We start from the raw sequence: 27,036 nt of genomic DNA on the forward strand, positions 1-27,036 counted from the left end.
ACATACTGATTAAAAGTGATTGAGGAAACAAACTTCTCTTACAGTAATAGGTTATGTGCAAAGTAAGAAACACAGAAGCCAATAAAAAATCAGAGAATCTTGCCAAAAAAAATACTTCCAAGTCGATAATGAAAAATTCTCATTATTTAATTCAAGTAATTACTATGTGTTCAGTAAGTAATCTGCATTATACAAAATAACAGATCTGATTAATGTTAACTCTTGAGCTAAAGATCTTTCTGCAATTCCCCACTGACTTCCTGATACTATTAAAAATATTTCTGTTGGAGGCAAGGCCTCCTGTGATTTGGTCCCTCCACTTTTTCAGCTTTACCAACTGCCATGATCCGTTGCCTGCTCATGACTCCAACAATGCAGAAATTCATAGTAGCCATGCCATTTTCCATTCATTTATTAAGCTCCCAATGTCTCACCTATCTTTTGCATTTCTAGTACTTAGCACGTTTTTTTGGCACATACTCAGTATTCTGTAAATGTTCACTGTAAATAAATGAATACATGTTGCAAAACAACGGATGGTGTTGGATAAGTGAATGAAACAGAATTTGCTGTAGTCTCACGGGAGGAAATCAATACACACACTGGGAGCATCTGGCCGGCTCAGTAAGACAGACGGTCATCAATGCAAGGTGAGTGGTAAGGAGACAAGGGAAATAAATGATTTAGGTATGTTAAGATGACACTGACCTAGCATGGTCAGGAAGGCTTCCTGAAGAAGAGAGGCTTGAAGAAAATCTTCAAGAGTCAGTAGTTTGTAAGTAAATAGGATTGTGAAGGCATTCTGGGCAAAAGTACAATGAGAGAGGGAGGGAGATGGAGAGAGAGAACAAAAAACACTAACACTTGATTATGCTGTGAAAACTTTGCCCCCCAGTATGAGAAAGAGCAGAGAACCTTGAAAGAATGCTTGCTTTGCCTTTATTCAATAGCCCATGGGGTGAGAAGAGACCCTGGCATCCTATGGCTGTTTTTGGAAGCTGGAAGATTACTGGTACCTGTGAGAAAGGGTGCATGTAGGGAGGGACAAACATGTGACATATTGTATATCTAATGCAAAAACTAGGTTTAAAATAAAAACAAAAAAAAAAATTCACTAAGGTGGTGTTTCTCAAACTTGGAGTGCATCTGATTTCCCTTGAGAGCTGTTAAATCACAGACTACTGGGCCCCACCCTCTCCTGCCCACTTGCACCCTCTCACCCCCCATCTGCAAGTTTCTGAACTACAGTGGAGCTTGAGAACGTGCATTTCTAACAGGTTTCCAAGTGATGCTGATGCTGCTGGTCTAACACCACACCTCAGGACCCATTGCACAGGTTCATCTGCATACAAATTTTGAAGATTCCAATGATGAGACAGAGGATCAAGGGGACCACAGTGGGTCCTGTATCAGAGAACCAGCAGATGGACAGAAGGCTGAGATGACAACTCAGGTTTTAAGACAAATCTCAGACAGTTCAGTTATGAGCAGATGTCAGTTTTATTACAAAACCTGCTGCACCTGGTGGCTGGGCTACTACCACCCGCAGGGAAGGGAGGCCTCTCCAAGGTCAGAGAATTCTTTCTTGATAAGAGACATGATAGAAAACAAAAGTAGTTAGTAGGTGGCCTTTCATAGAATATATACAAAAATGAAATAAAGTTTGTTTAATCTTTAGATTCTTTTTTTAAGTTTTTTTTTAAAATGTTTATTTTTTATGTTTTTTCTGACAGGGAGGTGGGGGGGAGAGAGAGAGATCACAAGCACGGGAGGGACAGAGAGAAAGGGAGACAGAGAATCGCAAGCAGGCTCAGTGCCATCAGTGCGGGGCCAACCCTGGTGCTCGAACTCACCAACTGCAAGATTGCCAGCTAAGCCAAAATCAAGAGTCAGATGCTTAACCGACTGAGCCACCCAGGCTCCCCTAGAGTCTTTAGATTCTTGGCTGACAGCTAAGTGGATGAGTAGCTTCTCAGAAAAGGTCTTAATCTAACTAAAATCCATCAGAAACAATGTGTATGCATTTTATGAAGAATGATAATTTTTTCCCAGATGGAGGCTATAAATCACACCATACAAAAAAGCTCTACCTCAGTCAGATTTGGAATTTTTTTTTTTTTTTTTTTTTTTTTTTTTTTTTAGTAAACTACATTTGTGGATGCTTGGTACTGAGATTATAGGGGCTGGTGAATGAAGAATGAATGAATGAATGAATGAGGCATGTGTGTAAGCAAGAGGAAACCAGAATTCATAACTTATTTTTAGTTTAAAAAATTATTTGACACATTTCCCTCCCACACCTATTTAAATATTGAGTTATTATGAAAACATTGGCCATCTTATCCTGGATTTGGGAACTGGTACTTCTCTGTATTCAGTCTGATAGGCACTGGGATTAAAAAGTGGTTTAGCATTTTGATTTGTTAGAAAGATAACAGGGTGAAATCTCCAAGTCTGAAAATGACATTAGATTGTTCTAAGAAGTGACCAGGGGTAGATTACATAGCGAGCTGTGTGTCATTTGCGGACTAGTACATTTGGGCAGGTGAAGTATAAGGAAATGAATTCAGGGAATGGATGGTTAGCAGAGAGTTATTATCTTAGATATAAGAAAATGATCTAAAGGTTATTACAGACCATTGTCAGAGTCAGTGTGGGACTGCTGCCAAGAAATCAGCAAAATGCGGGAGCTGTAGGGAAAATATTAGAACAGAAAATACTGCATTATTTCTGTACTAAACTACTTGATAAATATTAAGTCTGGCATTCTTTGTCTCCTATCCTTATCAGCACACTTCAAAAAAGATAAAAATATATTAAAATTCAGCAAGTCACATCACTAAACATGTATTAATTGACGAAAGCAAAGGTTATTTTCAGCATTGGAAAATGAAGCCGCTCTCAGTGGCCTGTACAGGTTACAAAGAGTTTTCACTGAAGTGGTTTGTTTGAGTCATTTAGCAACCATGAAAACAGCTATCCTCATAAACCATTTGTTGCAAGGGAGGAAGTGAGAGGGAGTTACTTCTCCCTGGGGCTCTATCAAATGTTGGATTTAAACCATCTGAATTCTGTCTTAGAAGAGACATTATTACCAATAGAAGATACAAGCAGAGATTTTAAAAACTAGAACTGTAAAGCAGAGGTTGAAAACTTTCTGAAAAGGGACAAATAGTAAATGTTTGAGGCTTTGTGAGACATGTGGGTCATACATTCTTTGTTGCAACCACTCGACACACTGCAGTGTGAAAATAAATGAGTTCAGTAGGATTCCAATAAAACTTTATTTACAAAATCAGGCAGTGGGCAGATTTGGTCTGCAGGCCATACTTTACTGATGCCTACTGTAGAGAATGGCTAGCCACGAGTATCATGCTACTTTACTTAGCCTAAAGGGAGCATTTGAATCTGACTAGCCCCAAAAACAGACTACCACTGAAAAATGAATTTATGGTTGCTAAATTCTTATTGAGGAAAATAGGAGATAATTGAAGCATACTTCTAAACTGTATTCTTCTCTTTTCAAAGGATGGATCCTACTGTGTTTTCATCCAGATACTTAGTAACTCCAAGGCAAAAGTGCTTTTATTCTCCTTAGAGTGTCCTCATTCGGCCTTTTGTCTTCAAATAGCACATTAAATTATACAGCTGAGCTATAGACTTTCTTCTAAACCCCAGTCTTGGCTGGCACAAATTCTGGCCTTTTTATTTCCATTTGCCCTTTCAACACGACTCCTTCATTTATCTCCTAAACAGATGTTGCAGTGAAGTATCTTATGACTGGCTCCAAAGATTGGCATATGGCTCCATCTCACCCATTGTCACCTTGTGGGGAATTTGTAGCTGGTGAAGCTAGAGTCAGGCACTCTCTGGCAGGCAGCCGAGGCCTTGGGGATTCAGCACCACTGCTCCTATAATGTGGTGAATCTCCAGGGGAGACGAGGAAAGGCAGCCAAGACATGCCTGCCAATTCCTGGATTTCACAGGTTTCCTCCTGGGAGCCCTCTTCTATCCTTCTCTGCTTCTAACTTGAATTGACTGAGAAAAGAGAGGAAGGACCACTGAATAGAAGCATTCACATTTGCTTTCTAATTTTTCTTCCATAGGAAACGGGCCACCCACAGTGTTGGCAAAAGGAAGGGCAGCCAGAAGGACCTCAGGCCCCCTGATCTTTGGATACATCATGAAGAAATGGAGATGAAAAATATTGAGAAGCCATCAGGTACTGACCCTACAGGAAGGGACTCCCCCATCCAAAGTTGCCAAGACCTCACACCAGTCAGCCACAGCCAGTCAGAAACCCAGCTGGGGAGCAAAAGCACCTCTCATTCAGGTAACTCTCTCATCTCAGGCATCAGGACAACCCCCCACCATTCTGAAACTTTATTTACAAAAAGTTTCCTCTTTGTCTCCTCTTTGATGGAGACATCTTTCCCTTCAATCTGTGGGTCATTTACAAATAGTTAAAATAATCTGACGTAAATTTGGTTGATTAACTAGTTTCTTGTCCAGCATCCTATTACCTGCCTTTTATAATCGCAATGTTACTTAAAACTTCTAAGAGGTAACAGGTGGTACATTTGGGAAATACTGAAATGTGAAAGCCAAATGAACTTACTGCTTTTTGTTAAATCTCGAATGAGAGTGTTGTCAAAATGTGAAGGTATTTGTACATTTTTTTCATTCCTTATGTCTATGGATAATTGAAAGTTGATTTTAAATTTGCTCTCACGGCACCTGGGTGGCTCAGTCACCTAAGCATCGGATTTTGGCTCAGGTCATGATCTCACAGTTCATGAGTTCCAGCCCCGTGTCGGACTCTGTGCTGACAGCTCAAAGCCTGGAGCCTGCTTCAGATTCTGTGTTTCCCCCTCTCTCTGTCCCCCCCCCTTGTTCATGCTCTCTGCCTCTCAAAAACTAATAAAATGTTTTTAAAAAATTTGCTCTCAATTCATTGCATTAAAAAAAAATCACACTAGGGTCACATGGCACGTGAAGATAATAACATAACATCTCCTGTTATTTCAGCCTTGGTTACTGTAAAGATCAACTTTTGTCCCCGTGTAATCACATTATATAATCACTAGCCTAGTTTGATGGAGTCTGTCTGCAGGTGATGTTGACATACAATGTGATCAGAAGAAAAAAGCCTACTGTTTAATAAATAGGCACAGAACAATCCATGTCTAGGAATAACTAAGAAAATCTAAAAAGTGGTTGTAAGATATTTCACTTTCTGTTAGTCATCATATTTTTGAACTGCTTATGGAAAGCAGAAAAATCAACCAAGTACTCTCATCAACAAAACAAAACAAAACAAAACTCTTGGTCTACTCATGTGTTTGCAGAATGAGTAGCTGTTGTTTTAAAACTGAATTAAAATATTTTAGGTATTGGAATATGTAACTGGCTTACTAGACTTTTTCAGCTTAGAATTGTTTAAACAAGGAATTCACTTACTGATTTTTAACCATGAGTTGTTGAGTATACTTTTTCTAGCTCTTAAAGAATATCTCAAGCAGATTCCTTAACTTTCCCATCATTTTCATTTGGTTAAACTGCATTCAGGTTCTGTCCAAAACTGCCATCTGAAATCTAAATTAAAGGTTCTCCTTTCCTTATGGCCAGCTAGACTTTTGACTCTGAGGACTAGGGCTGTAATTTGTTCTTTAAAGCTTCCAGCACCTTGGAGGAGAGGTGGGGATGGGACAGAAGGAGGGGGCACAGTCTGTTTCAGAAACACCTTTACTTATTCCTCCTACTTATTTGTTCTTCCTGGCTTTGTAGGAGGATGGGGAAGGGAGATGAGGAGAGAGGCAAGGAGAGAGGGCAGAAAGGACAGTTTGAAGGGCTGTGCTGCTTTGTGAGCACATGGACTGTCCTCATGCAACATCCAAATTCTGGGTCTCTTGTGAAACACAAGTATGAATTCTTTATGAGATCCTGTGGGATTCTTCCCCTGGCTCATTACACCATGTGAGATATCAAGTCAGGGCTTACCCCACTCCTACCAAGAACAGCTCTGTCGCCCTCACTGTTTTAGGTGGGTCAGGTGCACTTGGGTGAATTCCAGCAAGAAGACTCAAGCTTGAGCAACTTTTCAAGTGCCCACTTGACCCAGAAGAAGCTCCTACTTCTTTTCCAGGCCAAATGATGAGAGAGCTTATACTCCACTGCTGTCACTCTTTCAGTCTTGCTCTCTTCAATAACCTCTTCTGATTAAATATACACAGGGTAGACCAGCAAGCCAGCTGCCTGAAGAGACTACTATCTGGAGAGTGAATGAATGGTAGATCTCTTTTGCAGGAACTTCCACACTTTACAGGTGTTTATTCTGGCAGCTTTGGTTCCTAGTGGGGCATCAGGAGGAGAGCATACCTCTGCCTCCCACTGGAGGGGACAGAATTGCTTCTCAGCCCACAGAAGATTTTGCCAATTATTTCTAGGACTCCTCCTTCTTTATATTTCCCTTTATCATTTATATACTAAAATGGAATTTGGAGTGGGGACAACCAGACTACTTTCGATGATTTAATAAGTCCTGGAAGAAGCTTAACTTTAAGTGATGGCTGTTTTGTTTTTTTGGTTTTTTTCTTTTTTTTTTTTTTTTTGTTTTTTTGGTTTTTTTCTTTTTTTTTTTAGAATGAGAGGGTTCTTGTGCCTATTTGTTTTTAATTTGCCAACTGTATAGTAAAAGGAAAGTAGCACTCAAAATCCTGCTGGTTATATTTTCCATTATAGTAAGCATTCTTTGTACTCTCCTGGTTAAAAGAACAAAACTCCATGTCAATAAATAGTATACTTTTAAGTGCTCTGGTCTACTAGGAAACTTTTAAAACATTTTTCCGTGGGGTAGACTTTTCTGAATGATTTTAGGTCAGTCTTAGGAGTCTTATTCCCCTCTTCTGTCTTTTGTGTAGTTTTTTCAAATATTCAACTTTGAGTCATAGCTTTGCTGGAAAATATTATTTATTTTTGTGCCTGTAGGAAATCCAGAGTTTGTTTGTTCTTTCTCCTTTAGTCGTTTCAAAAGGTTACATCTTGCATAGCTTTATTGTCTTGTATAGTTCTGTATAGATTTTTGGAGTATGTGTGGACAGATACAAATCTAGGCAGCTGCCATTATCTGGGCTGCATAGAAATTTCCCCCATCAGTATTTTAAATTTTGAATTTTATTAACTACTATTTTAATTTTAAAAAAGAATATGTGCATGTAATTTTAAAAGAAAAAAAATAGTACAAAAAGTTGTGAAAATAATATCCAAAGGAAGTAAAAAGTATGAGTGCCTTTCCCCATCCCCAAATTCCTTATCCCTTTCATGAAAGGAAGGCAATGTTAAGAATTTTGTGTGTAACCTTTGTATACATATATATACACACACACACACACACACACACATATATAATATATAATATACAGATATATTTACATTTATATATTTATACACATACAAATGTGTATGTATATATAATATGCTTTCATATGTATATTACACAAATGATACACATACTATTCAAAACTTCAGTTTTATTGTTCTCCCATCCAAGTACTAACCAGGCCCGACCCTGCTTAGCTTCCGAGATCAGACGAGATGGGGCGCGTTCAGGGTGGTATGGCCGTAGACCAGTTTTATTGTTCTCAACATGTATTTTTTTTTTAATGTTTGTTTTGGAGAGAGAGAGACAGAGACAGAGAGCGAACAGGGGAGGGGCAGAGAGAGAGGAGACAAAGAATCCGAAGCAGGCTTCAGGCTCTGGGCTGACAGCACAGAGCCCACATGGGGCTAGAACCCATGAACTGTGAGATCATGACCTGAGCTAAAGTTGGACACAACCGACTGAACCACCCAGGTGCCTTTCAACATGTATTTTTTATATACATTTTAAATCTACATAAACCATTCTTACCACTTTTAATGACTCTTTAGAATGACATTTTGTGGCATTATAATAAATGTGTATAACTATGCCTAGACTTACTTTTAAAAAATGTAGTTTATTTTCTGAGTTTTTATAATAAGATGTAATGTCTTTGGGTCCTAAGTACTAGTTGCATAAATTGTGGTAAATTCATACAATGGGATGTTAATGGAACTGTTAAAGAATGATAAAACTGGGGCACCTGATTGTCTCAGTCAGTAGGGCATGTGACTCTTGATCTCAGGGTCAGGAATTCAAGTCCCACATTGGGCATACAGTGTACTTAATAAAATAAAATAAAATAAAATAAAATAAAATGGATGGTGCTCATAAACTTAGAAACATGAGCATTTTTAAATACATAAATAAATAACACTGACTTGACAGAGAAAGACATTCATATTATTGAGAAGTTTACAAAATGATATATATGGTATAATGCAACTTTAGTAAAAAAATATATATTTATTAATATATACCTTCTCACTTTCACATATAAACACGTAAGCAAACCTGATAAGGAACAAAATATAAACAATGGTTCTTTCTGAGTAATGAGGTTATGATACATTTTATTAATGTTTGTGCAATGGGAGTATATTGATTGGGTAACAAAAAAGTAGGTATTATTATTTAAATATCAATAAAATAAAAAAGGCATTGGCATGCCTGGCTGGAAAGTATGTAAACTGTCACATCATTGAAAAAGGTATATCTCTCAGTATTGTTTTTCTTGTAGGTCAAGACACTGAAGAAGCAGGGAGTTCCATGTCTACTCTGGAAAGGTCACTGGCTGCCCGCCGAGCCCCTCGGGCCAAGCTTATGATTCCTATGGATGCTCAGTCCAACAATCCTGGTGGGTAAAGATTGGAACCACAATGAAGAAATGAAGGGTTTTCTGTTTTCGTCTTTTCTATATCAAATTATCAAAAATATTTAGAGTTTCCCCTGAATTTTCTGGGCATCTGGACAAAATGAAGAATGACTAAAACCCTAATTTATAATTTGAAGTCAAACATACACTGCTATTGTGGTTTCTCTTGTATATAATCCAATTGCAAAACAGATGGCTACAGTGTTAAGGAATTGTAAAAAAAATATGAATTCATATAAAAAGAATGGAAATTTCTGTCACTATTATTGATCTTATTCTAATGATCACATTCATAGTTGGGTTTGTTCTTTTTTTACTTTTTTAATGGGTCCCATTTCCAGTTTTAAATAATCTAGCACCCTTGAAGCAAGTGTTAACAGATATCCAGTTACTACCCTCTTATTTTTGAAGTTTTCTGTCATCTTCCCACATTTACTGAAGATATTAGCACACCTGGGGATCGCCACCCTTCTAGTTACCTCTGTGATTAATCTTGGTAATTATAATTTCCATGTAGGTAATTCATCCAATGACAGTAGACTGTTGGTCCCTTTATGGTGCCTACAATGATACTGGCTCCTTCCCACCTCAATTCATCAAGTCCGTGTCATGCACTAAACCAATCATTGTAACCCTTATAATCTCCAGTTTCTATCATCCCTTTTTTCTATTTGTTACTTTCCTGCTCACTTATTTTATTCCCCCCTTGCCAACAATTCTTCAATCCCACTAAGACCTCCAGTGCATTAACTCTGACACCTTCCCACTGTCCCTCATCTGCTTCCTGTCCTGATTTCCCTCCAAACTCAACTGAGAAGTCATAGTCATTTATCATCCTCAGTCCCTTGCAAACACCCTCATCTCTGTTGGTCCTCCTTCCCCATCATATTCACCAGAAAAAAACTGAACCCTATTTAATTAGCTCCACTCTACTAACAGCTGATTCATCTGGAGAAAACACATGACTTCCTTGCCAGGTATTAGCAGTCATGTATTTGGTAATGCCACTCATTTCTCCATTCATTCATTATTTCGGGTTATAAAATGAATGTCTTATATCTATTCTTCTCAGACTCCCCAAATCTCTCTTCTTTCCCCATGCTCAGCCAATAATTTGGCTTCTTACATTACCAAGAAGAGAGAAGCATTGAGAATTGGTATCCTTATCCTTCCATCAAATCTAGTTAATGTGTTTGTGCTCCTGTCTCAAGCCAGGTCTTTCCCCTGTTGCCATCCCTTCTCACTTACTTGGGGAATCTTGTAAGTATCCCTTCCATTTCTGGTATCATCCATTTTCTCTCTTCATAGATAATTCCAACTGGCATACAAACATTCTGTCACAACTGCTGTCTTAAAATACCATCTTTAGGGGTGCCTGGGTGGTGCAGTCGGTTAAGCGTCCGACTTCAGCCAGGTCACGATCTCGCGGTCTGTGAGTTCGATCCCCGCATCGGGCTCTGGGCTGATGGCTCGGAGCCTGGAGCCTGTTTCCGATTCTGTGTCTCCCTCTCTCTCTGCCCCTCCCCCGTTCATGCTCTGTCTCTCTCTGTCCCAAAAATAAATAAACGTTGAAAAAAAATTAAAAAAAAAAAAATACCATCTTTGGGTACTACTTTCCCCTCCAACTACAGCCTATTCCTCTCCCTTCCCAAAAAACTCCTTTAAAAGTTGTCTATACTGGCTTTTTCCTCTTTGTAATCTTCCTTATTAGTTTTAATGAGACAGTTTCTGTCCACTGAAACTGGAGTTTCAAGGTTATCAATAATCTCCACATTGTCAAAATAAATGGTCAAGTCTCAGATGCTCAGCAAAATTTGACATAGCTTCTCACTTTTTTTTTTTTTACTGAAACACTATCTTCACTTGCCTTATGGTCTACTAAATGCTCCTGGTTTTCTTTCTTTCCCATTGCTGCTCCTTTTGAGTATCTTTTACTTATTCCTCCTTTTATGCCCAGTCTCTAAGTCAGAGAATGCCCCACAGCTCAGTCTTCAGCCTTTTCTCTTCTACCTACCTAGATCTTTCTATGATGTCATTTTGTTCTGAGAGCCTTAACGCCATCTAAATCTTAATAAATTCCAAATTTTATCTCTAAGTTAATCTCTTATCATAACCCATATCAACTTTCATATCAACCATTGACTCAGTACTTCCATATGGCTGTCTAATAGGCAATTCAGCTATGGAGATCCTACTTTTCATAATTGCCTTTCCCACCTCCAAACTTGATCCTCCTACTTCTTTCCCTATTTCAGTAAATGTTACCACAGTTCATCCATTTACTCTTGTTGAAAACTCTAGTTTCATACTCTTTAATCCAAATTTCATCATACCCCAAATTCAGTCTTTCATCAGTACTACAGTTCTTGCTTACAATACCTGATTTGGTCCCAAATCTGACCATTCCTTCCCATCTCAACTGCTCTGTCCTAACACATGCCACCACCATCTGTTACAGATTCTTGACCACAGTTCTAAATCTGTAACTAGTCTCTTTTCTTTAGCTCTTGCCCCTGTAGCGAGTTGTCTATAGAGCAGCCATTCAATTGTATGAATTAGATGATGTTATTCCTCTTAACTTCCCGTAACATATAGAGTGAAATCCATGATTTTACCATGTCCTACAAGGCCCCATGTGATAAAACTTCTGGACTCATTTCTCATTTCATCTCCTGCTACTACTCTAATCCTTTTCAGCCTCATAGCCTTCCCCTCTGTTCTTTGGATAATAACACACGTTCAAATGCAAGGACTTTTCACTTGCTCTTCTCTTTCCCTGGAATCTCTTTTCATAGATATTTACATGGCTTTTCCTTAATTTCATTCAATTCTGTGTTCAACAGCTCCCACTATAGGTCTTCCCTGACAAATGTCACACATAGAATCTGTGGTCTCTCTCTGCTCTATATATTCTGCTTTGTTTTTCTTTATTAATGTGTATGACCATCCTGTTCACATTTTTGTATTTGTTTATTTGTTTCCTGTATTTTAATGTAATTTCTATGAGGGTAGAGATTTTGTCTCTGTGATCAGTTCATATCCTCAATACTCAGAACAGAGCCTGGGAGGCTTCAATCAAGGTAATTTAGGTGAATGAATTAACAGTTGCTTCTCTCTACTTTACTATATGTCATGTTTCCTCCATGCTCCATGGCAGCTTTCAGTGTTACTCTAATAAGTACAAAAACTTTTATGGAATTTATAATGAATTCTAGCTCGTCAACTCATGGGATAGATATAATTATTATGCCTCTTTCTCTAATAAGGGACCTGAGTCTTGGAGAGTTTAAGTACCTAGCTTTTAGTCACACAGCATCTAAGTGGCAGAACCAGAATTTGGACTCACAAGGTCTGGCTTCAGAGTTCTGAGCTCCTAATCACTAAGCTCCCTACAGAGGTGCCCTGTGAAGCCATTGTCCTTCTTTCATTTCTTTCATTACATACAGAGACATTTACGCTGAGCTGTTTCACTTTTCCCCTCCAGCTACTTTCCTCTTGTAACAAAGTTCTAGTGGTGCCAGTCTTCTATAGTTTCTTCTGTGTCAACTATCCTCAAAAAAAATCCTTTGTGGACCCTTCTGTTCCATGTACAACCTTCTTATGCAATAAGTTCTCATATCTTGTTGATTTTCCTTCCACAATATCTTTTGAATCCCTGGCTACCTTCCCATTCCCTGGAGTCATATGTTAATTCTCTTCTTTATGACCTCACACCTGAACTGTCGAAACAGCTTCATAAGGAGTCTTTCCCCCTTCTAGCATCTTCCAGATTCATATGTATCCTGCCTGACAGGTGTGTTCCTAAAACAACTTAAATATGGCATTCCATTCTATAAATTTCTCCAAAGGCTCCCCATTGCCTGCCAAGAAAAAAACACCTACAAACCGCTGAGCATCTCACATTTAAGTCTACATTTCTAGTGTCCTGTTCCTATGCCTAGATAGATATAGTAGGTAGGTAGTTACGTAGGTAGGTAGATAGATATAGAAATAGAGAGATAGAGATATATCCTAGATTCCTGCAAGGCTAGACGAAATTGCCTGTCCATAAATATACATGGTCTTTTCTTTGTTTTTTCCCTCTGAACATTTCTTTCTTTTTGGAATGACTCAGTGGCTATCTCTACCTAACAAAGTTGTATGCATTTTTCACAGACCAGAGCAGATAGTGATGCTCTCATAAATTCTTTCTTTTCTGAATGTTGTATCCAGAAAATGATGGCTTCCTTTCTCATGTTTGAATAGCATTTCATTCTACTATATTCGTGGCATTAATTATGTACTGCCTCATATGTGTAGGTATTCCAGTCCAAATCTGTCCTTTTCTAACAGGTTGTGAATTACTTCATGATAGGGAGGGAATGCATCTAATTCATCTTTGCATTCATACATTGTATAGCTCAATACTAGCACAAAACTGGTGCTTGCTAAACGTCTGTCATATGAATGAATGAATAAGTAAATGCATTATAAGACTGCCTTGTGTTTGTAACACACCAGTGTTTAAGGACCTTTCTTAAAATCAGTTATAGTTAGAATATCTTCAAATAAGACTTTATGATGTATTAAGGGCAGTTAAAATTGTTTTTACTAAACAGGAAAGGAAATAATGAGCTTATAAAGAATGAAAAATGAAATGAAACCTAACAAATACTGAGAATTTCTGAATATTATTCACTTGCTAAATACCTTGCTAATTGCTATTTCAGTGAATCCTCATAATATTATCATGTGGTGAGATTATCCTGATTTTACAGATAGCGAGACTCAGATAAGATAAGAGACTCAGACAGCTTACTGACTTACCTCAGGACATACCTGGACAACCTCTGAACCTCTGGTATTCTGCTTCTCCAAGGACTAAGATGATTTGCATGCCTTATATTATTTATATACTTTTAAAAAAGATTTTTGACAGTAGCCCATCCAATTTACAATTATGGAAACTAGGAATGTGAGAGTAGGAACCCAAAACCTGTGCTAGATCCGTCCACTACATTGTGCCGCCTCAAGTTGTCACCTGGAGCTCCAACTTGCTCTTTGCCTACAACAGCAAACCTTTCCTTATTCCTGGTGTCCTACTCTACATGAATGGGGGCCGTAAAATGACCAGCAACTGATTTTGTTGCTATCTTAAAAATTATCATATAATGCAGGTACGTTATTTTAAATAGTGAAATAGTTTTATAAAATGTATAAGAATATTCTGACCCAGCAAGCCCAATCTTATACCAGTTTTAACCTTGGGTAAAATTACCCAGCAGAGATACATAATGTATTCGCCAAAAGACGCAAACAAGAATATGTGTGGCAGTACCGTTCCCCATATCATATCTTTATTATACCGTAACATATTCATTATATTCAGTGGAATATAATGCAGCAATGAAATTGAACAAACTAAAATGCCATAAACAATAGGGAGAATCTCACAGATAAAATGTTGTAAGACAGAAACCTAACACATTTATGAGATTCAACTTATGTAAATTTTATTATTATTTTAAGTTTCTAACATTATTTAGGAGAGACAGAGTGTGAGTGGGAGAGGGGTAGAGAGATGGAGAATTCCAAGCAGGCTCTGTGCTGTGAGCACCTAACCCAACGCAGGGCTCGAACTCAGGAGACTGAGATCATGACCTGAGCTGAAATCAAGAGTCAGACGCTTCACCAACTGATCTACCCAGGTGCCCCTCAATTTATGTAAAATTAAAAACAGGCAAAATAATCTATTGGGTCAGAATTCTGAAGAGCAGTTACTCTTGATGGGAGATGATCAGTGACCAGAAGACCCATAGAGCAACTTCTGATAATGTTCTATTTCATGCCCTTGATGATAGTTGCAAGGCATTTCACTTTGGAAAATCACTGAGCACTACTTTGGATATTCCCATTTTCAAGATATATATTATACCTAAATAAAATTTCTATGAGAAATGAAGACTCAATAGAAAATATATCTTTGAGGGGCGCCTGGGTGGCGCAGTCGGTTAAGCGTCTGACTTCAGCCAGGTCACGATCTCGCGGTCCGTGAGTTCGAGCCCTGCGTCAGGCTCTGGGCTGATGGCTCAGAGCCTGGAGCCTGTTTCCGATTCTGTGTCTCCCTCTCTCTCTGCCCCAATCCTGTTCATGCTCTGTCTCTCTCTGTCCCAAAAATAAATAAACGTTGAAAAAAAAATTTTTTTTTTAAAAAAAGAAAATATATCTTTGAAGTAACTTTGTCATATCATATTCTTTGTTACCTCCAAGCTCTGTGTTGGTAAAACTCTATCAAAAAAGGAAATGACTTCAACATATAATCAAAGTTGATTTTAAAATAAATTCTTAAGCTTTCTGATAAATAAAATAAACTCTTTGCAATTTACATGATTGATAGGTCTTAGATAACTCTGCTGAACAAATTGTAAATCTGTATCTTGGCAGAGCTATGATTTCATTCAGAAGAGTAGATACATTTCTGATGGCCCCACTTGCAGTATTATTTAGATTTATCAAGTCTTTCATCTACTGAGTCTTGTATAAACTACATTGTAGCATTGCACTGATTTCTAGTCACATGTATGAAGATGTTTGCTGTTCCACTTAAGAATCGCTATTTTTGTAAGACTGTCTTTTCCCCTTTTCCTTGACATTTCTCAGCATGCTTTATAAAATGTAAATTATCAGATCAAATATAGACGATCTGAAGTGGCTTTTTGTTCTTAAAATCCATGGGGAAATGTATTTAATTTCATTGGAGTGCAACATCTGTTTATTTGTCTAAGGTTTGTCAACTTATTGGTTGAAAACATTATGTGGCCTCTGTTTGCTCCTATCCCTGAACACATTTCACAGCAAAGTAAACTAATGCTCATGAGAAACACACTAGCTGAAAGCACAGGCAAAAATACCCATGTATTTTGATTTTCCAATCCTGAGCACTTTGTTTTAAAATGGTAGCAAAGGCTGACTATTTTTACAATGACCAAAGAATTATTTTAAATGTTTTTTCTTATTATAAATGAAATTATTTGTGAAAAATCAGAAGCAACAGGGCACCTGGGTGGCTAAGTCAGTTAAGCATCTGACTCTTGGTTTCAGCTCAGGTCATAATCTTTCAGTTCATGAGATGGAGCCCCAGTTGGGCTCTGTGCTGATGGTGTAGAGTCTGCTTTGGATTCTCTCTGTCTCTCTTTCTGCTCCTCCCCCACTATTTTTTTTTTCTCTCTCTCTCTCTCTCAAAATAAATACACTTAAAAAAAAAAAGAAATCAGAAGCATCAAGTATAACTTTCCTGAATTTTTAAAGGGTATTTAAGGGTCATATGCTGGGTTTTCAGGAATCAGACTCTGAGACAGAATTTAGAATACAGGCAATTTATTAACAAGTGCTTTCTGGAATAACACTTGTGAGGGTAAGGGATGCAGGACTGGGAGGAGGGAGAAACTGAACTGGTGACTTAGTTTAATGGGAGCTGCAGCTGACCCTATGGGTTGCTCTGGTGCTGGGCTTGCCCTTAGCGTTTTCCCAAAGGAGGCAAGGGAGGTGGGTTTCTGGACTTTGTCTCAAGTGTGATGCAGGCTGCCCCTGCAAAGTGGGGTGTAATCTTGGGCAAGCAACTTCTTTGGCTGAGAGCAATTCCTGGAAGGATAAAGATTTACTTACATTTCTAGTATTTTATTACCTGATGGAACATAAGTATTTGTTTGACCTTGGTTCCCCTTTCCATTTTCAACCTGTGTTTTCTTCTGTAAAGTGCTAGAGGAAAGGCGAGGAAGCAGAAATGGGAGGGATATAGATCAAAACAGGTGACCTCTAAGATTACATTAGTTATAAAATTCTGATAATTAAATGTATGAGAGTTTATTGGGCAGGAGCCTCCTGAATTTCATTTTTTTCTGTTTCCCTGTACATCTTTAAGGGGAAAAAAATGCAATCCCAGCTTTTTTAAGGGAAAAAAAAAGTCTGAAAAAGTGGCCTGAAAGTATCTAGTAAAAAGACTAAGGCAAAGGAAGGCATACAGTTTTGCTTTTGTGATAGCTTAGAAGCTGCTTATGACCACTGGTTTGGGGCTTTCTAGAACATTCACTGTGAAAGCCAACTCTTTTTTTCCCCACTCCCACCATCTGCTTTAGTAACTTTACTGCAGAACTCAAACAATGGGTTGGAGAAGCTATTGAGAAGTGAAGAAGCAGATTTTAAAAACTAGAATTCTATTGGCTTGAGGTGCTGTACTACCAGAAGTCCATCTTTTACTGATATGAAGATCATTCCAACCCCTAAAACATTTGATTCCAACTCAGAATCCTTGCCTGAACCTTGCATTCATGGTGTAAGAAGCCAGTATCCTAAGACTGATCCCAGCTTAACAGGTTCTAGAATGGGGCATTCATTCTATCACCCTGCAGCCCCTGTGAATGCCTACATCCAACCAAGAATGCTTTCCTAGGATTACTGAGTGCAAACAATCTTAAGATCTGTTGGATCCCTGGAGATTGATAACAATAACCAGCTTTTTCAAAAGGCTGACCCCTGATGCTCCTCTCTTCTGTACTAAGGAAGATCTCTCAAATCCTCATAGCCATTCCACAAAGTTGGTACTATTATCATCCCCACTTTACAAAGAGAAAACTAAGAAATAGTGACCTTAAATCACTTGCCAAGCTAATGAGCAATTATCCATTACCTCCAAAATGAAGCAACATAAAACAAGAACTCATTTTCTCAACAGCTTCTATCATGTCCACAGGTTTTCCAGCATGTCCTCAAGACATGACTCCTGGCTTCCCCCAGAGGGAGTGATCTAAAAGAGAGAGAGGATAATCTTTTTTTTTTTTAGTTTATTTATTTATTGAGAGAGAGAGAGAGAGAGAGCAACCAGGGGACAGAGAGAGAGGGAGAGAAAATCCCAAGCAGGCTCCACACTGTCAGCACAGAGCCTGACACAGGGCTCAATCTCATAAACCATGAGATCACGGCCTGAGCCGAGATCAAGAGTTGGATGCTTAACCACCTGAGCCACCCAGGCGCCCTCGAAGACAATCTTTTTAAACCTGATTTGGGAAGTGGAATTTCTTCTGCATTTCTATAACATTCCATTGGTCACCAGACCAACCCTGGTGAAATGTGGCAGGGAACTCCCCAAAGATGTGAATATCACAGTGATACTCAATGGGAGGCATCTTAGATACTGGATGTGACACCTACTCAGTGCTAAAGTGGCAGAACTAGATAATGAACCCAGGCAGTTTGACCTCAGTGCTTGGGCTCTTTAGCATGATATGGAGAATAACTACAGATCACATATTTGTGAATGTTCACACTTTCCCTAAAGAGGACTTTGGTGGGCTTTTGGTGGACTTTTTCGTGTATATTCCATGAAAAGTGTTTGCCAATGGACGCCTGAAAATGTGAAGGAGATAAAAAAAAATATTTATCAAGGGCCATAGGCACTAAATTTCCAAATAGTCCAGCTGATATATCGGTCATTGCAGAAAAGACGTGGTAAGGAGAAGCAGAATGAGAAATCATTTCACATAAATTCTTTTCACTTCAAAATATTATCTTTACTCTTATTTTTCTGCCTCTCCTCTTCAACACCTCTCTCAACTATGTCAAGTACCATGTTGAAAAATACCTACAGAGGGCTTTATTTATTAAAATTGTAGCTTAAAAAAATCTCTACTTTAGATTTCCTATAGGTTGTGTTTATTGCTAACATTTTTAAGAATGTTGTAAAAGCTTTCAGATATCAGTGTGCCCTGTTCAGAGAGCTAAGTAATTTGGTGAGGAAATTTCAACTTGAAAAATCTTTGTGCATCAGTGTGAGATATAAATTCACTTGTCAGCAAGCTGTGTCAGAGCAGATTTCTTGTCATCTTTGGCCACAGAGCAGAGATTTATTGAAAATTCTTGATAATATCGCTCTCCGAGTTGTTTTACATAAACATAGTGCAGCGAATGCTTTGAACTATAGTGTGAATAAGAAAGAGAGAGAGAGAGAGAGACAGAGGCAGAGACAGAGAATGTGTGTGTGGATGTGGATGTGGATGTGTGTTTCTGGCTTTTAAAACTGACACGTAGCAGAAAAATACTAAAAAGCATTTCAATACATTGTGTTGTATCCAACTTACTTTAGAATGATCATTTCTGCAACAACTGTGTTATAAGTAGGTGTAGACTTCTGTGCCCTTTTAGAAATGAATCATGAATCAAAATACTTCAGAACCAAAGCTTTGGAATACAGACTATATTCTATGTCAGGGAATAGAACTATGGGAATTGCTGAAATGCAGAAACATACAATAGGTTTATTATTTTTTAAAGAATTATTATTTGTAAGCCATTTGTACCCAGGTCAGTAGTGAAAATGCAAAACTCTTAGAAAGGAAAATTTCTTTCTTCAATAATGAAAGACTTGGAACTGCAATATAAATTTAATCTCTTGGGTTCTCTCAGCTCTCTGATTTTATATTCTGTGGCTTGCCAAATTATTTTTTGTTTCTCCATTCAAATTTATTCAGCTCCAACCAAGAGATATGTATGAAATTCTTTTTCTAAGTGTATTATAAGATATTGGTTAAGTTCAAATAATAATATTGATAAGGAAATGTGCACAATTTGTGGAGTGGGTACCTTCTATGTATCTAAGCAAAACTATCATTGTCACATTTATTTATGGGTAAAAATTGTCAACACAGGGATAGCTTTACAACCTGGCAATCTATATTAATGACTATGCAGTGATCCCATTTGATCAGTAAGATAGATGATATCATTAAATTGACTACCTGGGAGACTGAGAGTTTAAGTTTTCTGAAAATAGACATTATATTATTGTATGGTTCTTATTTACAAATGTGTTCAAGTCTATTATCACTACCATTATTACTATAGTAACTATAAACTGTAAGAAACCAAATAATACATCAAACCACTTAAAAAGTCTCCAGTGGGTTGAAATGACAGATTTTTAAATATTACTTCTAGAAAATCCTTCTTATTAACTCACTTGAAAAATAAGAAGTATCTACCAGTATAGTGTGAGAGACACAAAGATTACAAAATTATAACCTCTTTTCTTTAAGGAATTTATAGTCACTTTAGCTGATATCTGGCTTGAATCTCTGATTCTTTTTACCATTTTCTCTGTCATTTTTTTTTCTTTTTCTTCTTTTCGAGTCTGTTCATGTGTTTGTATATCCCAATTTACTCTTTCTAAAGTATCTTTATAAGACATTGCGCTGTAAACCACTTATTCTCAAATTTTCATTCAGTTCGTCCCAAAACTACTTTGAAAACTTTATATCACCCGAAACATTCTGAATTTAACGTTTAAAAGAGTTTGTTATAAATACCTGTGAAAAAATGTACTTTTTTCATATACCACTCTCTTAAATAAATTCAAATGTATAAAAATTATATCGGTTTGATATCCACCACCATCCATTTACAAAATATGTGAGGAAGCTTCTCTTTCACTGACAAAAATTTACACTTGTTTCCCCTTGAACTAGTACCTGCGATTTAATTTCCCTACAGAATAATATACAAATGCCATGTATCTTTATGTCTTTTATTGATCATCTATCTTACTTCTTTGCAACATAATATTTCTATAAACTGAAATTATATGTTATTTTATAGACGTATGTGAGCATAAGTTTTCAACTGCTGGGTTTTTTTCTTCTGGATTGAGTTAACACTACAATTAGTATTTCTGTACAATTGTGTGTAAAGAAAGACTTTATTAGAATTCTATCACTTAATGACATGAATGAGGCTTTTTCCATACACGTACTGCATGCATCTGTGGATTAATGTTACTTTTTGCATAAACTCTATTCCAATATTTTTTTAATTTATCTAAACACTATGAAACTTTGTTTGCATTTATGTGTGGGTGACTGTTACAATGAGATTTTTATAGCAGTCACTCAATGATTTGAACTTCCAAATTATAGGTCAGAATCCCATACTTTTAATTCTCACCTGAAGTTATTTTTTATAATGTTTCAAGTAACAACTACATATTGTCCTCCAATTATACTGCAAGTATAAATTTTAGAAACTGCCTGACTTTCAAAAGTATTTGTTACTCATTCAAGTTATTTACTTCATCATTTTTAAGAGATGCACCTATAAAAAGCTTTACCAAGTCTTACAGAGTAATTATAAAATACATCTGCAAACTTTTTTCACTAGGAGGTACTTTACATAATACAATATATTAAGACAGGATTTGAAGCATTGAAATATCACTTATACCATTACAATATAATTCTTTGAAAAATGTTTTTATTAAAATCTATACAGTTTTTAATTCAATTTGTGGAAAACACCCATCACTTCACCTATTTAAAAGAATTAGTCTTATTGTGAAACCAATTTTTTTTTATTTTTCAATTCAAATAAGCCTGTTAATATGCATTTCAAGGAGCATTATAAATACACTCAGAAATAAATTCCAGAATGTAATTTTAAAAGCTATTTTACTAGAAGCAGCCCTTTTGATTTAAAATTCTGTATATTTAATATAATTAATCTGCATTTTAGGTTAAAAAATATGCTTTAAATCTACACGTTGTTTGTAACTAACTCAAAATAATACAAAGTAATCTGTATCAATGATTATGAAGTTACTTATGTAAGAGGAATATGATAAAGAGAAAGCTTTTTCTTTGGTAAATATGTATGCACATGCATGTTGAACTCCAGGATTGGCATTAGGGTGTGATCAAATAAAACTAATGCATATAATAGAAACAACTTGAGTAATGTAATGGACAAAAATATACTGCTGAAGATCATTCCAGGAGCTGGCTTAAAATTTTATTTTTTATTAAAAAGAGGTAGGAAATACTAAACATTTTCTAAGATAATATAAGATGAAGATTGACTACAATTAGAATAAATATTTTATGTGATATAATTTAATAGATATTGAATAATGGAATTGAATAATGCTTAATACACCTAGGAAATATTGTGTAAGATATTGATCTGTGGGTTTAAGCCAGTATAAGTAAAAAATGTTTGGGGTTCCCAGACAACATTTAGTTATATTTAAATTAATGTGTCATTAAGCTGTACCGTTTTGCTATTTGAAGACATTTTCTATTTAAATAAAAATCCTAAGTATGATTATGAGATTATACCTATAAATACCTGATCATCTCTCAAGAGCATTACATCTTTCACAGAATTAACATAAAATTCCCATTTCCTTAGCCCACTTTACCCAATATATTCAGTTTCTGAACAACCGAACATTTCTTGGGTTCTTGCTTAGGAGAAAATAAAAGACAAAACAAAAAAAACAAAAAACAAAAAAACCCACCAGGAAGCCTTAATGTGCTTTTATAGTAACTTGATTCATTGTTTCTTTCTTTGAAACCATAGGAAATTTTGGGGGCGCCTGGGTGGCTCAGTCAGTTGAGCATCTGATTACTGATTTCAGCTCAGGTTATGATCTCCTAGTCGTGACATCTTGCCCCGAGTCAGGCTCAATGCTAAGTGCAGAGCCTGCTTGAGATTCTTTCTCCCTCTACCTCTGCCACTCCCCTGTTCCCTCACTCTCTGAAAAAAAAAAAAAAAATTTAACTGATACCGTGGGAAGTTTGACATCTCAGAGTAATGTTCTATAGTAAGGTGCTGGAGGTGTGAGCTTTTTAAAAGAGAGACTTTGTGGAAAGAGAGGTAAGTAAAGGAACCTATAAGATACTATGAAGAGCATGCATGGATTTGAAGATGGGAAAGTTTAGCCATTTCCTTTCTGCTTCGTAGGTGACAACATAAGATAAATAATAATAAAAACAACATCTTTGTTTTTGCAGCTGTCGTGAGTGCCATCCCTGTGCCAACCCTGGAAAGCGCCCAGTACCCAGGAATCCTTCCATCTCCCACGTGTGGATACCCCCACCCACAGTTCACCCTCCGGCCTGTGCCATTCCCAACATTGTCTGTGGACCGAGGTTTTGGAGCAGGAAAAAGTCAGTGTGATGCATTTTCCTTTCTTTTTATGAAGAACGAATGAATAATAACCAAGGATGTCTTGTTAAATGTATAGCATTCTGACATTATCATCCCTTGGAAAAATTGACTTTCCTCTGCCCTGGGCCAGAATCAGAGCACAGTCAGTCCTTCGGATCCTACCACATGCTTTTAAACTGATTCTCTAGGAGTCTTTCCACAGTACGCTCCGCAGACAATATGGGAAGTTGTGTGGAAACAAAGGTTAACCAGTTCAGTAAAACAATGAAGTGCCAGGTGCTTGAAATTAATACATGCTGTCAACTAGGAAGTTAATAATCGAGTGACTATATTCCAGCATGTTCTTGTGTGTCTGTTGGATGTATTTAAAGGTGTCTCACTGATTCCTGATGAACCAGTACTTAGATGAATGCTTTAGCTTTCTTTGGTTAAATCGGTTAAGCAATAGCGTTTCATGTTTAAGTAATGATTGTTGGAGAAAGAGATTTCCAGAGTAGTATTTCATTTGTTTTTGTTTGTTTGTTTTTCTGGTTTTAATAAGATAGAGTTGACTTATAACATTATGTAAATTTAAGGAATACATTGTGTTGATTTGAGATACTTATTTATTGCAAAATGATTACCGCCATAAAGTTAGCTAATACCCCCCTCATGTCACATAAGAATGGTTCCCTTTTGTAATGAGAATGTTTTAAATCTACTTTCTTGCTTTCAGGTATATAATACAGTATTATTAGTTATAATCACTATGCTGTACATTAGATGCCCAGAACTTAATCATCTTATGACTGGAAGTTTGTACTCTTTGACCAACATCTCTCTTTTTCTCTCTATCCCCCCAGCCCCAGGTAACCACCATTCTAGTCTCTTTTTTTATGAGTTTGTCTTTTTTAGACTCTACATGTAAGTGGTATCATTTAGTATTTGTCTTTCTGTACCTGATTTATTTCACTTAGGATAATGCCTGCAAGGTCCATCCAGATTGCTGCAAAAAAGTGTCCTTGTTTCTCAAGGCTGAGTAATATTCCATTGTATATAGGCCACATCTTCTTTAACCATTCATCCACTGATGGACACTTAGGTTGTTTCCATATCTTGGCTATTGTGAATAATTCTACAATGAACATGGGAGTATGTACGTCTTTTTGAGATCTTGTTTTCATTTCCTTTGGATATATACCCAGAAGTGAGATTGCTGGATCATATAGTAGTTCTATTTTTAATTTTTTTAGGAACCTTTATACTGTTTTCCATAGTAGCTGCACCAATTACCTTTTCACCAACAGTGCACAAGAGTTCTCTATTCTCCACATCCTTTCCAACAATGATCTCTTGTCTTTTTGACAATAGCCATTGTAACAGGTATGAGGTGATATCTCATTGTGGTTTTGATTTGCATTTCCCTGATGATTAGTAAGGTCACATATTTTGACATATGTGTGAATACACATATATGTGTATTTTCACATATTTGTTGACCATTCACATGTCTTCTTTGGAAAAATGTGTATTCAGTGCTTCTGCTCATTTTAATCTAATTTTTTGCTATTGTATTGCATGAATTTGTTATATATTTCAGACATTAACCCCTTATCAGAAATGTGGTTTGCAAATATTTTCTCCCATCCCATAGGCTGACTTTTCTTTTGTTGATGGTTTTCTTTGCTGTACAGAAGCTTTTTAATTTGATGCAATCTCATCAGTTTATTTTTGCTTTTGTTGCCTTTGCTTTTTGGTGTCAAATCCAAAAAGTCATGGCCAAAATCAATGTCAAGGAGCTCACGCCCTTTGTTTTCTTCTAGGAATTTTACAGTTTTAGGTCTTAAGGTCAAGTGTTTAAAACATTTGAGTTCATTTTTGTGTACAGCATAAGAAATCCAGTTTCATTCTTTTGCATGTGGCAATTCAGTTTTCTCAGTGCCATTTATTGAAGATTATTGCCCCACCATATATCCTTAGCTCTTTGGCATAAATTAATTGACCATATATGCATAGATTCATTTCCAGGCTCTTCATTCTGTTCCATTAATCTGTGTGCCCGTTTTTATGCCTGTACCATACTGTTTGACTATCATATCCTTGTAATGTAGTTTGAAATCAGAAAGCATGATACCTCTAGCTTGCTCTTCTTATCAATATTGTTTTGGGATCTTTTGTAGTTCCATTCACATTTTGGGATTGTTTGTTCTATTTCTGTGAAAAATGCCATTGGGATTTTGATAGAATTGCATTGAATCTGAGATCACTTTGGGTAGTGCAGAAATTTTTAACAATATTAGTTCTTTCTACCCATGAGCATAGTCATTTCTACCCATGACTATCTTTCCTTTTATTTATGTCTTCTGAAATTTCTTTTGTCAGTGTCTTATAGTTTTCAACGTACAGATCTGTAACCTGCTTGGTTAAATTTATTCCTAAGTGCTTTTTTTCTTTTTGATACAACTGTAAATGAGATTGTTTTCTTAATTTCTCTTTCTGATAGCTCATTGTTAGCATATAGAAATGCAACTGATTTTTGAATATTGATTTTATATCCTAAAGATAGTATTTCATTTGTTTTAAGGAAAGTAGGTATGGAGAGAGATTCTCAATCTATTGTATACACCCTGGTGGTTTCTCCTATACCATTTGACTGTTTTTCTTTTTTTCTTCAAGCACAGCAGTTTAAAATCGATTTTATGGCTTTCTTCCCTTAGTTAGGAACAGGTGACTCAGCAGCTCATGTGAGATAGGATGTTTTGTAATAGATAAGATGGTAACAGCAATAAAATATATTTGTGAGGTAAGCTATATTTTTTCCAACCCAACAGGGACAGCGCTAAGAAATCATAAATCGTCTAGATGTAGCAAGGTTAGAATTAAAAGGCATCAAAAATCTGCCAAGAGAGAATTAGATTTATTTTCCCTTTTCTCACTGCACATCGTGTCTACATAATAGAGTTGTGTGCAAAAACTCAAGGAAAAATAATTCCCCAAACCATATCAAAGGGGATTAAACGAGGAAGATATGGGAAGTCTAGGAAGCAAAAATTTCCAAATCCCAGGACAACTAGGAAAAGAATTCCAGTCAAATAATTCAGAAGCCACAAGGCCTTGCTTCTGCTTCTGAAATGTACTCTCCCCAGAAAGAAAGAGGGGATTATAATTTTAGTCTAGCTTTTCCCTCATTATATCATTGTCTAGTGTTTTCTTTTGATTTCATCTATATTCTCTGACTTTAAAATGAAGCATGAGAAGAATGTGTAAAATGACCTTTATCTCTCCACCATAGCAAGACCAAGACAAGCCAAAGTTCACTTCATTTATTTTTAAGAAGTTAACTATTTTATTTGATTCATGATGTGTTCCTGTAGTTTCTTTTTCTCTTTTAAAGACATAGTTCTTTCTGAGAATTCAGCATCCCATTTATTCTTTGTTTTTCCTCTTGATTTGGTGCAACATGCAAAACTGCCTCATTGAATCACAGGGATAATCATTCCAAAAGTTAAATGTCAATGAAAGCAAAAATAGTAAATAATCTAGTATAATTTTCTCCTCTTTCCCCACCAGCCAAAATAAGTTACACGGAGAAACACAATACCAATGGGATAGAGATACGTATATTCCACCCAACATGAACTAGAGAATTCACAGGGAAAGGGAGGGAAGGGTGAATTGTGAACAAATAATACAATCTACCACAGATTACTATTCACCAGGAGGACTTGGTGTGTGTCACCATTTCTCATTGTAGAGTCTATGTTTCAGATCATTCCACAGTGTGTGCATTCATTTCTTAGGCTGCCTTGATAAGGGACCATAAACCAGGTGGCTTAAAATGATAGAAATTTATTCTCTGATAGTTCCGGAGCTAGAATTCCAAAATCAAGGTGTTGTCAAGGTTATGTTCCCTCCCAAGTCTCTAGGGGTGGATCCATCTTTGCCTCTTCCAGTTTCTGGTAGTCCCAGGTGTCCCTTGGTTTCTGGAACTCCAATATCTGCCTCCCTCACATGGCTGTCTTCCATCTGCCTGAAGAGATTGTATAGATCCAGGCCTCTAAGGGCATGAATATTTGGGGGCCAGAGGGCAGACTTTTATGAATAGAATTGTGTCTCCCAAAAAGATATGTTGCAGTTCTAACCTCCAATACTGTGAATGAGATGTTATTTAGAAATAGGATCTTTTCAGATGTTATCAAGTTAAGGTGAGGTCATGCTGAATTAGGGTGAGTCCTAATCTAATATGGCTTGCATCCTTACAAGAGAAGGGACTCAGACACACAGGGAGAAG

General features: G+C 36.9%; 1 protein-coding gene across 1 annotated transcript in view; it reads left to right on the plus strand.

The window, feature by feature from the left end:
- The window catches only part of DCC (DCC netrin 1 receptor), a 1,137,854-nt gene that overhangs the window by 1,076,680 nt on the left and 34,138 nt on the right, over positions 1–27,036 (plus strand). Inside the window, exons 24-26 of the mRNA XM_047828892.1 lie at positions 4,107–4,333; positions 8,661–8,777; positions 22,610–22,771. Coding sequence (XP_047684848.1) covers positions 4,107–4,333; positions 8,661–8,777; positions 22,610–22,771 — 506 coding nt within the window. The remainder of the gene's footprint in view (positions 1–4,106; positions 4,334–8,660; positions 8,778–22,609; positions 22,772–27,036) is intronic.

Source organism: Prionailurus viverrinus, chromosome D3, assembly GCF_022837055.1.
Source record: "Prionailurus viverrinus isolate Anna chromosome D3, UM_Priviv_1.0, whole genome shotgun sequence".
NCBI classification, from domain to species: Eukaryota; Metazoa; Chordata; class Mammalia; order Carnivora; family Felidae; genus Prionailurus; species Prionailurus viverrinus.